Raw genomic sequence first — 15,369 nt, forward strand, 5'->3', positions numbered from 1 at the left:
ACTATATTCTCTATGCTGTACATTACATCCTTGTATCTTATTTATTTTATACCTAGTAGTTTATACCTCTTAATTCCCTTCTCCTATCTTGCCCTGCCCCTCATCCCTCTCCCCAGTGGTAGCCACTAGTTTGTTCTCTGTGAATCTGTTTCTGTTTTGTTATATTCATTCATTTCTTTTATTTTTTTAGATTCCACATATAAGTGAAAACACACAGTATTTTATTTTTCTGTCTTATTTCACTCAGCATAATACCCTTCAGGTCCATCCACGTTTTTGCAAATGGCAAAATTTTATTCCTTTTTATGGCTGTGTAATGTTCCATTTATAATATTCCATAATATCTTCTTTATTCATTCATCTTTGCTGGAAGCTTAGGCTGCTTCCGTATCTTGGCTATTGTAAGTAATGCTACTATGGCAAAACAAATTCGGGGTGTTTACAGAACACAAAAAAGTGTTGCTGGAGCATGGTGAATGGGAGAGAGAGAGGAGATGAAGTTAGCGAAGTAGGCAGGGTCTAGATTACCTAGAGTCTTAGGGCTCATAGTAAGGAGTATGAATTTTTGCTTGATCTTATTTCATACAACTTGACTATTCTCAGCAGATCTGAATTTGCCCTTTGCTTTATCTCTTACCCTACTCTGCTTATTCTGGGTAGACTGACTGTGCTTTAGCCTGAATTATGTCAGAATGTCAGTTAGTTCATTTGGGATATAATAAATCTGGGGGGAGGGGGTAGTATAAAATGAAAATGCAAGGCCCCCTGTTAAAAACATTGTTGAGAGAATTTCAAGATAGTGACAGCAGAGCGTGAAACCGAGTACAGGGTCCAGCTAAGTGAAGGGCCTTTTTAAGAGCAGGGCCTTGTGTGACTGACTACACAGGTCACATTCCCATAAAGCTGGCCCTGATCTTGATAAATGTTGCTGAAAAAAAGGAATGCCTTCTACTGATGAAAAAAACAATGCTGCTGTCAACATTGATGTGCATATATCTTTTTGAATTAGTGCTTTTGTTTTCTTCAAATATACCCAGGAGTGGAATTGCTGGGTCATAGGGCAGTTCTATTTTCAGTTTTTTCAGAGAACTTTCATTCTCTTTTGCATAGTGACTGCCCCAATTTACATTCCCACCAACAGTTTACTAGAGTTCCCTTTTCTCCACATCTTCTCCAACGTTTGTTATTTTTTTTGACAACAGCCATTCTGACAGGTGTGAAGTGATAATCTCATTGTGGTTTTGATTTGCATTTCCCTGATGATTAGTTATGGTGAGCATCTTTTCATGTGTCTGTTGGCCATCAGAACAAAAAACAATTTAGAAATAGTCCCTGTCCTAGGAACTCAGATTCTAATGGGGCAGAGAAACAGACCTTCAGCAATTATACATGCTTTAAATGCAAAGTGCAATGAATGTGGAGCAGAGAACTACTAACTTTATCAGGTAGTGCCTAGAGGAGATGACAGCTGAGTTGGAATTTGAAGGATGATACATTACCAGTTCTTGAACTTGTCGTGTTTCTGCTTCTAAGAATGCTAAACTGAGCAGCAAGGAAATGCTTCTAATTTTGCCACACCCAAATCTATTGATTTATTGATAAAAACAACTATTATTTAATGTTCATTTTCCCTATTAAAGTTCACATCCAAAATGGAAAAATAAGCTTATTTTCCCCTCAGTAAATTGCAATAATAATTTCTTTCTTGCCCGATTGTTGTTTTTATGTAATGCCAAATGTAATATGCCCAGTACAGTTCCTAGCATAACATAGTCACAGTAAATAGTAGCTATTTGAATAATAGTTGCATTGGGTTGGAAAGCCAATATTCAGTTACTTTGTTAGTTTTCAGAGCCTCCATTAATTGTAGGAAACAATGCACATATTTAAAGTAAATCATAGATTTTAATGTCTTTCTAGGAATTCAACAGTTTTAACTTACCTTGTTTTTCAGAGACTTTTCTTATTCGGAGGTTTAGAATATTTTCTGAGTTTCTGAAGTTTATATGCTCAGTCCTTTTTCTTTCCTTCTAAAGCTCAGTTAATTGGACTAGATAAGCTTCATGACTCAATTACAGTAGCACAGGGTAAGTGCAATTTGAGACGGGTGGCTTTGGCTTTTACAACAGAGATACTGAAAATGCTAAGGCTCACAAAATACAACATTCGTAAGGTCATTATCTTGAAAGATATTTAACTATTTAATTTTGAGTTTCAGTTGGGTTGAAAAACAAGCCCACTACCTTATAAACCCTGTTTATTTTATAGATGCCTTGTTAATCTGCTTTGGGAATTGGCAGACCTCTTATATTTGTTTGGAGGAGTTTCTAAGGCGATTATAAGAAAATACTTAGAGGTTATTCACTCTTGGCAGCATTATAAAAGTAACTAGATTTAGTAATTTAAACCTGAAAGAATTAAAAATCTTCTTTTAAATCTTAAATTAAATGCTATTTATTTAATCTTTCAGAAGTTCTGCAGGTTATTAGTATTGGTTTTATTCCAGCATGTATACTATCAAGAGCATGGTATCTTAGAAATAATTTTCATATTTGTTGTTTTTGCTGTGATAGAATTTTATCTGTTCTAATAGGATTTGTTAAATTCTGAAAGATCTAGGATGCTTTGTGTGGGAACAAAAAAATACAAGGATTCTGGGAAGAACATCATAATTAAAATAGAAATCTTTTTCAGTATAGGTACTCCCTTGAATCAAATGAAAAGTGGCCAAATTATTGAAAGACTTAGATGAAACAATTTAGCTAGGCCTTTTTAGCTGGGATCCCATGTTTATCTGTTTTCTGCATTATTGTACATAACATATTATAATATATACAAGCTGACATCAGCTAATATTAGAATATTCACCACATACTCAGCATTTCTTGAGATCAGGAGCTCAAAGGTATGGTTTCTGTCAGTATTTCCTGTGTGATATTGGATCTGTCTTTTCACTTTTCAGAACTCATGACGATGAGACCTATTGTCGAGCAGCCACCGAGTATGCTAGAGCCTGTTCCCATGCTGGCTACCCTATTCAAGACTGGAGAGATGACTTTCCAGCATGCAGTATGTTTCATTATTTTCCAGCCCTGTGCACTTCTATTAATTTTAGGCTTATCCTAGTACTCAAAACTTACCCTAGTGCTCAAAACTAATGAATTGCAAATACTTGTTATTGATGCAATAATGTTGGTAAACTTTTGCATACTTTTAAAACACTGTAATCTCTGTCTTTCTGTGTCTGCCTTACTTCACTTAGTATGATAATCTCTAGGTCCATCCATATTGCTGCAAATGGCATTATTTCATTCTTTTTTATGGCTGAGTAGTATTCCAGTGTGTGTGTGTGTGTGTGTGTGTGTGTGTGTGTGTGTACACCACATCTCCTTAAGACAAATATCATATGATGTTGATTATATGTGGAATCTAAAAGAAAAAAAAAGACACAAATGAACTTATTCCAAAACAGAAAGAGAGTCACAGACACAGAAAACAAACTTATGGTTACCAAAGGGGAAATGGAGGTGGGGGAGGGATAAATTAGGAGGCTGGGATTAACATATATACGCTACTATGTATAAAATAGATAACCAACAGGGATCTACTATAGCACAGGGAACTATACTCAATATTATGTAATAACCTATAAGGGAAAAGAATCTGGAAAAGAATATGTATATATGTATGTATATATATATATACATATATATAATATATATCTCTGAATCACTGTGCTGTACACCTGAAATGTATACAATATTGTAAATCAACTATACTTCAATAAAAATTTTAAAAACCCCAAAAAACCCACTGTAATCTTTTCGAGTGTTGAATAAAGTTGATTTACAGCTTGCCTGTTTGCCCATTTTAGTTGATAAATGTGATGACAGCTTTGTCCATCGGGATTGTATCAGTTGTTGCCCACCAACCTGCACTTTTGAGGAACAATGTCTTGGGAGTAATCTCCATTGTCTTGACGGATGTTACTGCGCGGATGGTAAGTGCTTCATGAAAGAAACCATGTCTGCACTCATGGAAACTAGTACCCCTGTGATCCAAGAATCATGTCTTAATGTCATCTCTCAGGATGATAGGGCTGTTGTGATTTTCTATCCTTGTAGGATTTGATCCTTGAAGTGACTAGAAGGAATGGCTGCTTTTCTTTAGTAAAAGCCTTATTCCTTTGTAAATTTCCTTGGAAGTTTGGAACTTTGTCTTGAAGTCACCCATGGCAGATCTTTTGTTCTCTTGAGTATTTAAAGATATTTAATAATTTATATACTTTAATTTTTTAAAGATGAAATCAAGTTCAGACAAAAAACCTTCACATTTTGGCAGTACAAGATTTTAGTCCTGATGTAGTTTTAATATTTGAAATTAGAAGTAACATAGTAAGTGATAGAAACGGGATTTAAATCTGCTATACTGATAGACATTTATAAGAACATTGAGGATTTACTCAAACCCTTTTATTTTTACAGATTAAAAAAAAATAGAATCCCAGAGATGTTAAGTGATTTTCCCACTGTCATACACTTAATATGACTGAGGACTACTTGGAATCAGATCTGTTGACCTCAGTCCATTGTTCTGTCAGTGCTACTCTAAGTGCTTTGGACCCGTGCCAGGCCTAAACTGTTACCAGCCAGTGATGAGATAAGGAGTTTGCACCAGAATATAAATCCGTGCACCAAAATATAAGTCAGTGCTTCCTTCATCTAGAGAGTCTTACTCTGAAAAACAGATCAGCTGAATCAAACAGTGTGCTTAGTAACACTGGTTCAACCACCTTTCCTCATTAGAGAGAAGTACTAAATGTAGTTCTACTGTACTAGCCCTTTGAGAAGCACTGCTTGTCTCTTTATTATCTGTGTGATGATAGTGTAAATCTCTCACTTTGACATAAACAGAAATAAAACCAAGAATATACTTTCTCCCTCTTCTCCTCCCCTCTTCCCTCAAAAGCAAAGAGACATTAGTTGCCCTAATTCTGTACTGTGAATCTTGAATTTCTGATGGCAAGCCATGGGATAAGAAAGTTGAAAACCACTGAAATAGACCCTTATAAGGTAGCTACTGATTGAGACAGAGCAAGGCTGTTGGTAACCTCCTTGAAAGTAAAGAAACTTGTTATTTCCAGCACATAGTGTAAGCAAGTGTTCAATAAAAGTTGGTTGAATTATTATATTCAAAGAATACAATCTTTATTATTTATTTTGTGAATTTGATATGTGTTTTTCTTAAATAGGCCTCATAATGGAAAATGGGACTTGCATCTCCTTGGAAAATTGCCCATGCAATTTTCATGGATTAGCTTATTCAGTTGGTTCAAAAATTGAACAAGAATGTACTGAATGGTATGTGATTAATGTACAGCTAATTATTTCTGGATACTTGACTAGTTGACCATTTTACCATGACATATGTTTAAAGAAATATACTTTTTATTGATTTTTCTTCCAAAAATTCCAAGACACAGTTTTCCTTTTATTTAAAGCCTTACAGGGACAGGGTGGTGGGGGAAACATCTATATTTTCTTTTATGATGTAATTCTCCTCACTTCCCTTGGTAGTTCTATAAAATCTTATATCCATGTGATGAACTGTTGAATTGTCTTGTTATTCATAATCACCAATTTGCACAAACTTTTACCCTTAGAACTTGATGGTTCTCTTGGCCTTCTCTACTGAGTACCTTAAAAAGTGACTATCCAGTTTTTGGCCATGATTAGAGACTTTTAGAAATTCTTCTTAAATTAGCTAACTAAAACTATTATAGCCAAAGATTGAATCCCTTCAGGGCAATCTAAAAAGAAACAGAGGTCATTAGGCAATTTTCCCTTAGGTGTCTGTGTATATAACTGAAATGCAATTGAAAACTAACCCTGTTCTTAGATACTGATTTGAGTTCCTGCCATTCTGAGACTGCTTCTGTCCTCCAAAATTCATACCTGTTTGATGGTAGAAGGCAGAATTTATCTTACAAAGGGAATATCTTTTCTCTCTCCTTAATGTCTGATGATGCTCAAAGCCAACTTTTAAAATTTTTAGTAGATGAGTTAACTTATTAATCTTAACCTCTCTCTATATATTTCTCTAATGATGTGGGTAAATACTTTATTGTGTGTGACCTTTTTTGGTTTAATCAATGAGGGAAGGACAGAAACAGAAGTTCTCTGCTTAGTGTTTTTGTTCTTGACTAATGCAATAAATAATAATTTAGGTGCTTGCCAGTCCAAATTTATCAGTTAATTGAACTTTTGGAGAGATATTTTTCAAGTCAGATTATTGCGAACCTAAAAAACATGATACATTTTGGTTACATTTACCAATACGTTATTGCAAATATTCATACAGTTTCTCTATACAATTAGATGAATATTTTTATCATTTCATTTAGTGTATGTGTTGGTGGAGTTTGGAACTGCACTGAGCATGACTGCCCAGGTAATCTTTTAAAATGTTTTTAAAGACAATGTCTTGATTTTCTTGAAATTGAGGAGGAAGCTAGCACTGATTTTTGTAAGGTCATCTCATATAAATGCAATGATTTCTAAATCCAGATATTAAGAGGATAGTGGAAAATTGAATAAATGATAGCTCTGAGCAGACAGCTTTGGGAAAAATTTACTAAAATAGTAGAAATATTCTAAAAAATATGTGGGACAGCTATCATTTAATAAATTTTAAGTTAAATTGAATAACATAATTAAGTTTGTCAAACTAATGAATTTTAAACACTTTAGTTATTCTTTTTGATACCTAAAAATTTATCCTAAGTTGACCTACTTCTTTTTAAGAATAAACATAATTTCTTCCTCCTTCTCCTCTCCCCCCTCCCTCCTCCTCTCCCTCCTCCTCCTCCTCCTCCTCCCCCTCCCCTCCCCCTCTCCCCCTCCCCTCCCCCTCCCCCTCTCCCCCTCCCCCTCCCCCTCCTCCTCCTCCTTCTTTTCTTCCTCTTCCTCTTCCTCTTCTTCCTCCTCTACTTCTTCTTCCTCTTCTTCTTCTTCTTCTACTTCTCCTTCTCCTTCTTCTCCTTCCTCTTCTTCCTCTTCTCCTTGCTCCCCTTTGCTCCCGCTTCTCCCCCTTCTCCTCCTTCTCCTCTTCCACCCCCCCACCTCCTCCTCCTCCTTCTTCTTCTTCTTTTTTGGTAGTTCAATGCTCTGTTGTAGGTGATTCTCATTTTACTACTTTTGATGGTCGACATTATTCTTTCATTGGAATGTGCCAATACATCCTTGTAAAAGGAACTGGAAAAGATAAATTCACAATTACTTTACAGAAAGCTCACTGTGAGCAGGTAAGAACATTTCAAAATGACCAGAGGAATGTTCATTTTTTTGACTCAAACTTCTTATCTCGGTTAAGAATGGTAACATGAATGGGTATAGTTATTTTCTTCAAAAATAAGACACCACTGATTGTTAAGATGCATCATTATTCTATATACTACAAAGAAAGAAAGCATGTTGATGATTAATCTGTTATACTATTAATATCATGTATCCTGATTTCAGAGATATTAAATATCTAAAAATCTAAATATCTATTAAAATATAAGATATTAAAATAAATTCAGAGATATTAAAATATATTTAAAAATATCAGATTAAATAGTGCGTATTTATTGTACTTTTTTTCTTAAAAATGGTATTTGTTTATGTATAGGCTTTTGGAACATTTCATGACTGCACAATAGACAATAAGCTTTTTGTTACTTCCAAACTGCTCTCTCTTTTTTTTTTAACATCTTTATTGGATGTTAATTGCTTTACAATGGTGTGTTAGTTTCTGCTGTATAACAAAGTAAATCAGCTATACATATACATATATCCCCATATCTCCTCCCTCTTGCATTTCCCTCCCACTTTCCCTATCCCACCCCTCTAGGTGGTCCCAAAGCACTGAGCTGATCTCTCTGTGCTATGTGGCTGCTTCCCACTAGCTATCTATTTTACATTTGGTACTGTATATATGTCCATGCCACTCTCTCACTTCATCCCAGCTTACCCTTCCCCCTCCCTGTGTCCTCAAGTCCATTCTCTATGTCTTTATTCCTGTCCTGCCCCTAGGTTCTTCAGAACCATTTATTTTGTTTTAAGATTCCATATATATGTGTTAGCATATGGTATTTGTTTTTCTCTTTCTGACTTACTTCACTCTGTATGACAGACTCTAGGTCCATCCACCTCACTACAAATAACTCAATTTCATTTCTTTTTATGGCTGAGTAATATCCCGTTGTATATATGTGCCACATCTTCTTTATGCATTCATCTGTCGACGGGCACTTAGGTTGCTTCCATGTCCTGGCTATTGTAAGTAGAGCTGCAGTGAACATTCTGGTACATGGCTCTTTTTGAATTATGGTTTTCTCAGGGTATATGCCCAGTAGTGGGATTGCTGGGTCAGATGGTAGTTCTGTTTTTACAAACTGCTATCTTAAAGGTGATTTTTGACAGAATTTAACAAGTTTCACATCATTCTAAATAGATATGATGGATTTTTTAGCATTCTGGAATATTTATTTTAAAGACATTTTCTTGACATAAGCACATCAATAACTTGTAAACAAAGAAACCCAGATCTTTCATTCACCTCTTTCTAAATCAAGCAGTCAAAATTTTGCCAAAATCTTTTTTTCTATTTTCATTTGAACATAAAATGGTTGTTTCCAACAAAATTCCAGTCTACTTTGTTAGCTTTTTTTTAGTTTGATTTTTATTTTTTCTTTTGCAATATGTCAGGTCTCAGTTAACCTTCTGCATGGAACGGTAATTCTCTTTGTTCTTTTCTACATTGAATTTTAAAAATATTTAATATACCACAAATGAATTTGGAAAGATCCTTTAATTATGCACTATGGAAAACATAATTATTGGCACTTTATTGAAAAAATTTCTATTTAATAATCTGTGTAAACTGTATGTATGTATATGGTATATTTAATGTACTACATAAAGATATATTTTATTAGTAATGGGGCTACATTATATTCACAATAAGATGTAATAATAACTATTATATTGCTTATTCTCAAGTTTTCTATATACCATAAGTTTTTATCCATGTGTGCTCTCTCCTTTCTTTTCTCCTTTCTCTCCCTCATCTTCTCCCATTTCCTTCTCCCATTGGTCCTGTCCCTTTCTATGTCTTTCTCTCTCTCTCTCACTCCTTTAATTGATAATTTGATTTTTATGCAGAACCTTGGCTTGGTCTGCCTTCAGTCTGTAACTCTAATTCTGGAGGATGATTTCAACAAACAAGTGACCCTTAGTAGGGGAGGACAGATCCTCACCAGTCCTAACCAGGGCTTCAGTCTGAATGGTAAGAAGCAATGCTGATGGTGTAGTTTTCTTACATGAACAACAACAGCAGCACAACTTCAATGGAGTCTTTTCCCATTAGCCGGCTAACCTAACATTTACTGAGTGACTATATGTTGCCAGCTCCTCAGCCGGACTTAGTTGAGACTGCCATGTTTATGGGATCTAGTGTTTATCTCAAGTGGACTAGAGTTTGGAAGAGGAGAGATACGAGTAAACAGCCACTTAAAAATATGATAAACCCAAAGATATGCATAGGGACTTTGGGGGTCTAAATGATTAGGTACAACTCACTCAACCCTGCAGGTATGGTCAGGAAATTTTCTTAAGGAAAGGACTGTCTCATTGAGCTTTTACAGCTGAGGAATTGCCCGGATGAAGGAGATGGGGGAAGTGTTCTAGGCATAACAAAGAGGAGAACTATGCAGTATGTTTAGGGGGAACTGTAACTACTTTGGCATTGCTGCAGCATGAAGAGGGTAAGTGTAGAATGTCCAGAGATGAGAAGAGGGAAAGAGATGGGGGTGAGAATGGGAAAGACCTTATTTTTTAAATTGAAGTATAGTTGACTTACAATATTATATTAGTTTTAGTTATACAACATAGTGATTCAATATTTTTATAGATTGTACTTCATTTAAAGTTATTTCAAAACAATGATTGTTATTTCCTGTGCTGTACAATATATCCTTCTTGCTTATCTGTTTTATACATAGTAGTTTGTATCTCTTAATTCCATGCGGAATGCCTTATATACAGGGCATCATACTTTGTGGTTTTCCTGGGAGGCCCTGTTCATGCCTGTGTTCCAGTATAGTTGCTAATAACAGTCTGTTTTGCTTTCAGAAATGTCTTGAATTGTGTTATAAATTACATGGTCACAGTCAGTGTCGTGCCAGGATGTTGATTGAACTTGATATGAAATTGAATATGCAATTGTTATTATTTGACCATTTTTATGTACAAAGATGACAATCTCATATGCTTCAACCAAATAAGCAATGAGTTTTAATGAGGAGACTAACTTTGTCTTTTTTTTCTTGGTAGACTACTATAACAACACTATGGAAATGGCTTTGAGAAATGTTAGACAGGAGGCACAGATAATAGTTAGGATATTATTTGAGGAGGGCATACAAGGAATGAGGAGGAACTGATCCAAGACAGTGACAGTAGAGATGGAGCGAGGAAAACAGATTGAAATTTTATTTAGAAAAAAAGTGCTGTCAACTCGGTGATGGATTGGATTGGGGTTGGTTGGGGAAGGACAACAAGGGGGATGAAGTGATCAAAGAATGATTCTCAGATTTCTCGGTTTGGTGACCAGACTGATGGCAGAAATTGTGATAGAGATGCAAGAGCAACTCTTCTGGTTGCAAAAGTCAAATTCAGTCTTGAGCACAAGTTTCTCTTCTCTAAAGATGTCTCATAAAATGGTGCTTCTCTAGTGCTGTGCTCCCCTTTTTGCTGACAGTTTCAAAGCAATGGGGAGTTTTTGAAAAAGTGCCCCTTCCGTATTGAATCATGACCAGTTCGTGGGAACACACACACACACACACACACACACACACACACACACACACGTTAAGGAAAAGAGATCAGATTTCAAATGTCTAAGGACTGTCCACCCCCACCAAGAGATGCTTGCCAACTGAAATTACATGTGCACCTGACAATCTATTAAAAATATCTGCTGAAGACCCAGAGGGAAATGAAAGAAAAGAAAGCAGGCACAAGGTGGTGAAAATTGGCCCCGGAGCACAGGAGCAGGAACTGGGAAGAAGTCTTTTGGAAGAAGACTCCCGATGTTGTACATTAGCGCTAATTTCAGAACACTGCCTGTGAGTGTCAAAGCTGATTTATGTATGTTCTTTTCCTGCAGGAATTGTTGAAATTCAGACTCTGTCATCCTTATTTATTCTTCTAAAAACCACGTTTGGTTTAAAGATTCTGTTTGCTATAGATGGGGAAAGAGTTTATATTCAGCTCACTAGTGCGTGGAAAAGAAGAACGTTAGGTCTGTGTGGCACGTTTAATGGGAACATAAGGGATGATTTTCTGTAAGTATGATCTCTGTATAGCTAACATAATTTAATGACTAGTAATTTAGAGGATATAAATTCTTACATTAAAAATGTTTAGTTAACTAATAATAGCTTAGTACTCACTGTCCCAAGAGCTTTACATGGATTACTGTATTTAAATTTTGTAGCAATCCCCTGATTAGTATCTCTGTTTTATAGATAAGGAAGCTAACTGAGGCACCAAAGTGACAAATAAATAGCTCAGTCACATAGCTCAAATACAGTGGAGCTGGACTTTGGGTTTAGGTAGCGAGACTCAAGAGCCTGAAGGCTACCCACAGAATAACTTCCCGTTATTCTCTCTCTGCCACCTATCCTATCAAGCTTAATGGTATTTTATGTAAAAAAAATTTTGCTGCCTTTAAAAAGTCTTAGAATCATTTGGTATGAATGATAGTAAATTATACTTTAATAATATTGATATCATTTGGTATGAATGATATCTCTAAAGCAACACTGTGGCATCTAAGTTAATTGGATTTTATGATAGTTGGTGTTTCATTAGGAGAAAAAGCAATAAAATACATTTATACCCCTTGTATTGACAAAGCACTTTCACCTACATGTGATAAGACATGGTGTATAACTTAGTGTAAATGCTTTGAGCACCTGTTATTGTGCTAAGCACTGTGGGACAATAGAGGCAGTAAGACATGGTTCCCATCCTCAAGGAGCTTATATTGTGGATTGGGAAGGGACAACCGTCTTTCAGAAATAATTTGTTCTAGGCGAGGTATTAATCACAATATGTATAAAAATACTGAGGTGAATTCAAAAAGTTAAGTGTTAACTTGTGTGGTTGTGGCTAGAAGCACAGCAAAATTTTGAGTAGGTCAGGGTGGGCTGGGTAGGCGGGGAGCGTTTCCTGGAGAAGCCGTTCTCCAAATGCCATTAAAAAAACACTTCTGCATATTCTTCCTGCTTTGGGTTCTGTCCCCTCCCTAATCTTCCCCATTAACTCCTATTTATTTTTCAAACCAACTCGGTCATTATTTGCTTCAAAAAGTGAGTTTGTATCCCACCAAAGTTAATTTTGACTCTTTTATCTATGAAAATCTGTCGTTTATCTGTCTGGTTTCCACTTAAAACTGCAAAGGCGGGCTTCCCTGATGGCGCAGTGGTTGGGAGTCCGCCTGCCGATGCAGGGGACGCGGGTTCGTGCCCCGGTCCGGGAAGAGCCCACATGCCGCAGAGCGGCTGGGCCCGTGAGCCATGGCCGCTGGTACCGCGCGTCCGGAGCCTGTGCTCTGCAGCGGGAGAGGCCACAACAGTGAGAGGCCCGCGTACCGCAAAAAAAAAAAACAAAACTGCAAAGGCTTTGAGAATAAAGACCGTGTCCTTAATCCTTATATTCTTAAGAACTAGCAGAGTACCTTATATGCACTAGACAGTTGAACTGAACGGAGGTAGGACTTTTGATGTGGCACCAAGAAGAGAATTTGGATCAGCAAGGAGAAAGGGCATTTAAATTTTTTAATTTTAAAAGAGAGTTTCTTTTACCTTTTCTCCTGTGTAATTAATTTGCTTTTAGGTCATTTACGGGTTTTGTTTGTTTGTTTCATTTATTGGTAGATCAGAATATTGATTTCTTATCAATTTGTGAAACAGAAACTATATTAAGTGACTTGGTTAAGATGTGCAGAGGAGACATTAAGCCTTTTCTCTTCCTGTTTGTCAGAATGGGTTAGTAGTCAATGTTTAACAGATGGCAGATCTGTCTGCCTCTTTCTAAGGCACCAGTCTCCTCCATGTATAAACATTCAGGCCTGATAACAGTGCAGGATACTATTTCAGAGTCAGAGATAATTTTCAAACATTGTTTAGCTTTCCAGCATAAGCAGTTAAAATTCCTTGCATCACAAAGTTAATGTGAATCTGCAAACATAATGAGTGGAAAATATTAATTACTTGAAAATTTATTTTGTATGCCTTGTTTTAGTAAGTTCACTACAGTGAACTGAAAGGCTATTTTATAAAATGAATGCAATAAATAAATGGGTCTACATTTCAGCTTCTTTTTTTGGTATTTATTGTTTTAAGTGAATTAAATGAAATAAGAGAGCCAAGCTCTGAGTCAGTTCCTCCTGGGAATCCTGAGTACACCTATCACCTTGACCTATTTTATTGTGCTTTGTAGGGATAAAGAGGGATGGAGAGGGAAAGAATGAGAAGAGCTAGTGCAAGTCATGCAATTTCTGTGAGTCTTCGTGTTCTCATTGGAGCAAAATTAGATTTTGGATTGGGTGTTTGTTATAATTCTATACATTTCTAGAATAGTTTCATTTTGAGGAATAGAAAAAAGAAGGAAAGGGTGGCTACAAGGGATGAGCATTGTGGAGTAGCTTGTGTGGCTCCCTCTTTTACTCCTGTCTTTGTGGTGAGAAGCTCCATATAGCTTCATACTGGTGATTGAGATAAATGGTAGGCAAAGTAGTTATGTTTATTTGGACACTAAGAGAGTGAAGATAAATGCTACTCTGTTATTTGGCCGTGTTGTAGCAATTCATGCAGTTATGGCTTGCGTTAGTGAAGTTTTGCTTGGTCAAAGCTTCCTACAGGAAACCTAGTCCAACCTGATTCTCTAAGTAGTTCTGACAGTGTCTGGCACAGTGCCAACAGGGATTGTCACTCACTATTGGCTGATGAGTTACTAAACCTTGATGACTTCTGGAGGGGGCATTTTAGTGTCTGGCTCTTAAACATTGTTGTGGTTTATAAGCCTGAAGGATAGATATTTCTCTTCCACTTTGGTTTGCTGAGGGAACTGGAGAAGTGAGAAAACGTGGGTGAAGAGTGCCTCATACCATTTCTCCTTAATTTTCACTTGGTTTGTTTGCCCAACCTCACAGTGGAACCTCAGTATGTCAGGCCTCATAATGAAAATTGAAATACTGAACCAGCAGTGTAGACTATTTCTTCTTTAGGACATTTGTCTTTACCCTGAAAAGAATCACGTGAGCTCCCTACCTCCACCTCCCTAAACCACATGCATTCATGCTTTGGTTGTGTGATATTTCATCAAAGTGGTGTGCACTACGTTTGAATCTCACCTCTGACACTTAGCAGCTGAGTGAACATTAATATTTCTCTAAGCTTCTGCTTTGCCTTCTCTCTAAAATGGGGATAATGGTGTGTCCTTCACAAGGCTGAAATGATTATTAAATAGAACCACGTATGTCCACAATTTGACACATTGTAAAATCTTAATAATAGAAAGCTAACACCGTGTATATTTAAAAATGTAATAAAACATTTCAAGCTCTAAGATTTCTTTGTAAATTAAAAAAGTAGTATTCTCTTTTTTCAATATTTGAAGACTCTGAAGGAAGGAAATGAATGGGAGAGGCTAAGAGAATATTATATTTGCTTTCTAGTTCTCCATCAGGCATGATAGAAGGTACCCCACAACTTCATGCAAATGCATGGAGAGTTTCCTCCACTTGTTTTGCACCTGTTCATGTTCCTATGATGGACCCCTGCAACATTAATCAACAAAACAGTAAGTCTTTCTGCATGTAAACCTAAGAAAAAGTCCTCTCTATTACGGTAATTTTGTAAAATTAGATAGTGATTTTAAATTCTGATTTTCTTCATTATGATAAAATCGATGCCATTATTTATGTATTTTTATTTAATACATATGCCTCTTTATGTAATCTAGGTTACTTTAAAAAAGAACTCCAGAAAATGACTCTTTTATTTACTACTCTGCATTCATAAATTTACTCATTTTAGGTGTTCAGAAATCCCTCAACTGTTCCCAAATGTGAGCTAGCATTTTGGGTATTTCAGATTATTTAAATGCTAAAGAAAAATCTCTGGAAGTATTCTAATAATGCTCGTATAGTCTTGGGATATTCAACTTCCATTCCATAGTGTGACAGTGCGTGTGAATTCTCCTGTTTATTGATGTCACACTACGAGTTCCTACTCACAGAACATATTATGGCTTCATA

At 36.2% G+C, this 15,369-nt stretch overlaps 1 protein-coding gene across 1 annotated transcript in view; it reads left to right on the plus strand.

Moving 5' to 3' along the window:
* The window catches only part of OTOGL (otogelin like), a 147,461-nt gene that overhangs the window by 33,625 nt on the left and 98,467 nt on the right, over nt 1–15,369 (plus strand). The window contains exons 11-18 of the mRNA XM_089921078.1: nt 2,963–3,069; nt 3,875–4,000; nt 5,252–5,360; nt 6,404–6,450; nt 7,158–7,303; nt 9,207–9,330; nt 11,212–11,389; nt 14,788–14,912. Of these exons, the coding sequence (XP_089777204.1) occupies nt 2,963–3,069; nt 3,875–4,000; nt 5,252–5,360; nt 6,404–6,450; nt 7,158–7,303; nt 9,207–9,330; nt 11,212–11,389; nt 14,788–14,912 (962 nt within the window). The remainder of the gene's footprint in view (nt 1–2,962; nt 3,070–3,874; nt 4,001–5,251; nt 5,361–6,403; nt 6,451–7,157; nt 7,304–9,206; nt 9,331–11,211; nt 11,390–14,787; nt 14,913–15,369) is intronic.

This window comes from Delphinapterus leucas, chromosome 11 (assembly GCF_059928025.1).
Source record: "Delphinapterus leucas isolate spDelLeu-1000000601 "Yukka" chromosome 11, BTC_Dleu_Yukka2, whole genome shotgun sequence".
Lineage (NCBI taxonomy): Eukaryota > Metazoa > Chordata > Mammalia > Artiodactyla > Monodontidae > Delphinapterus > Delphinapterus leucas.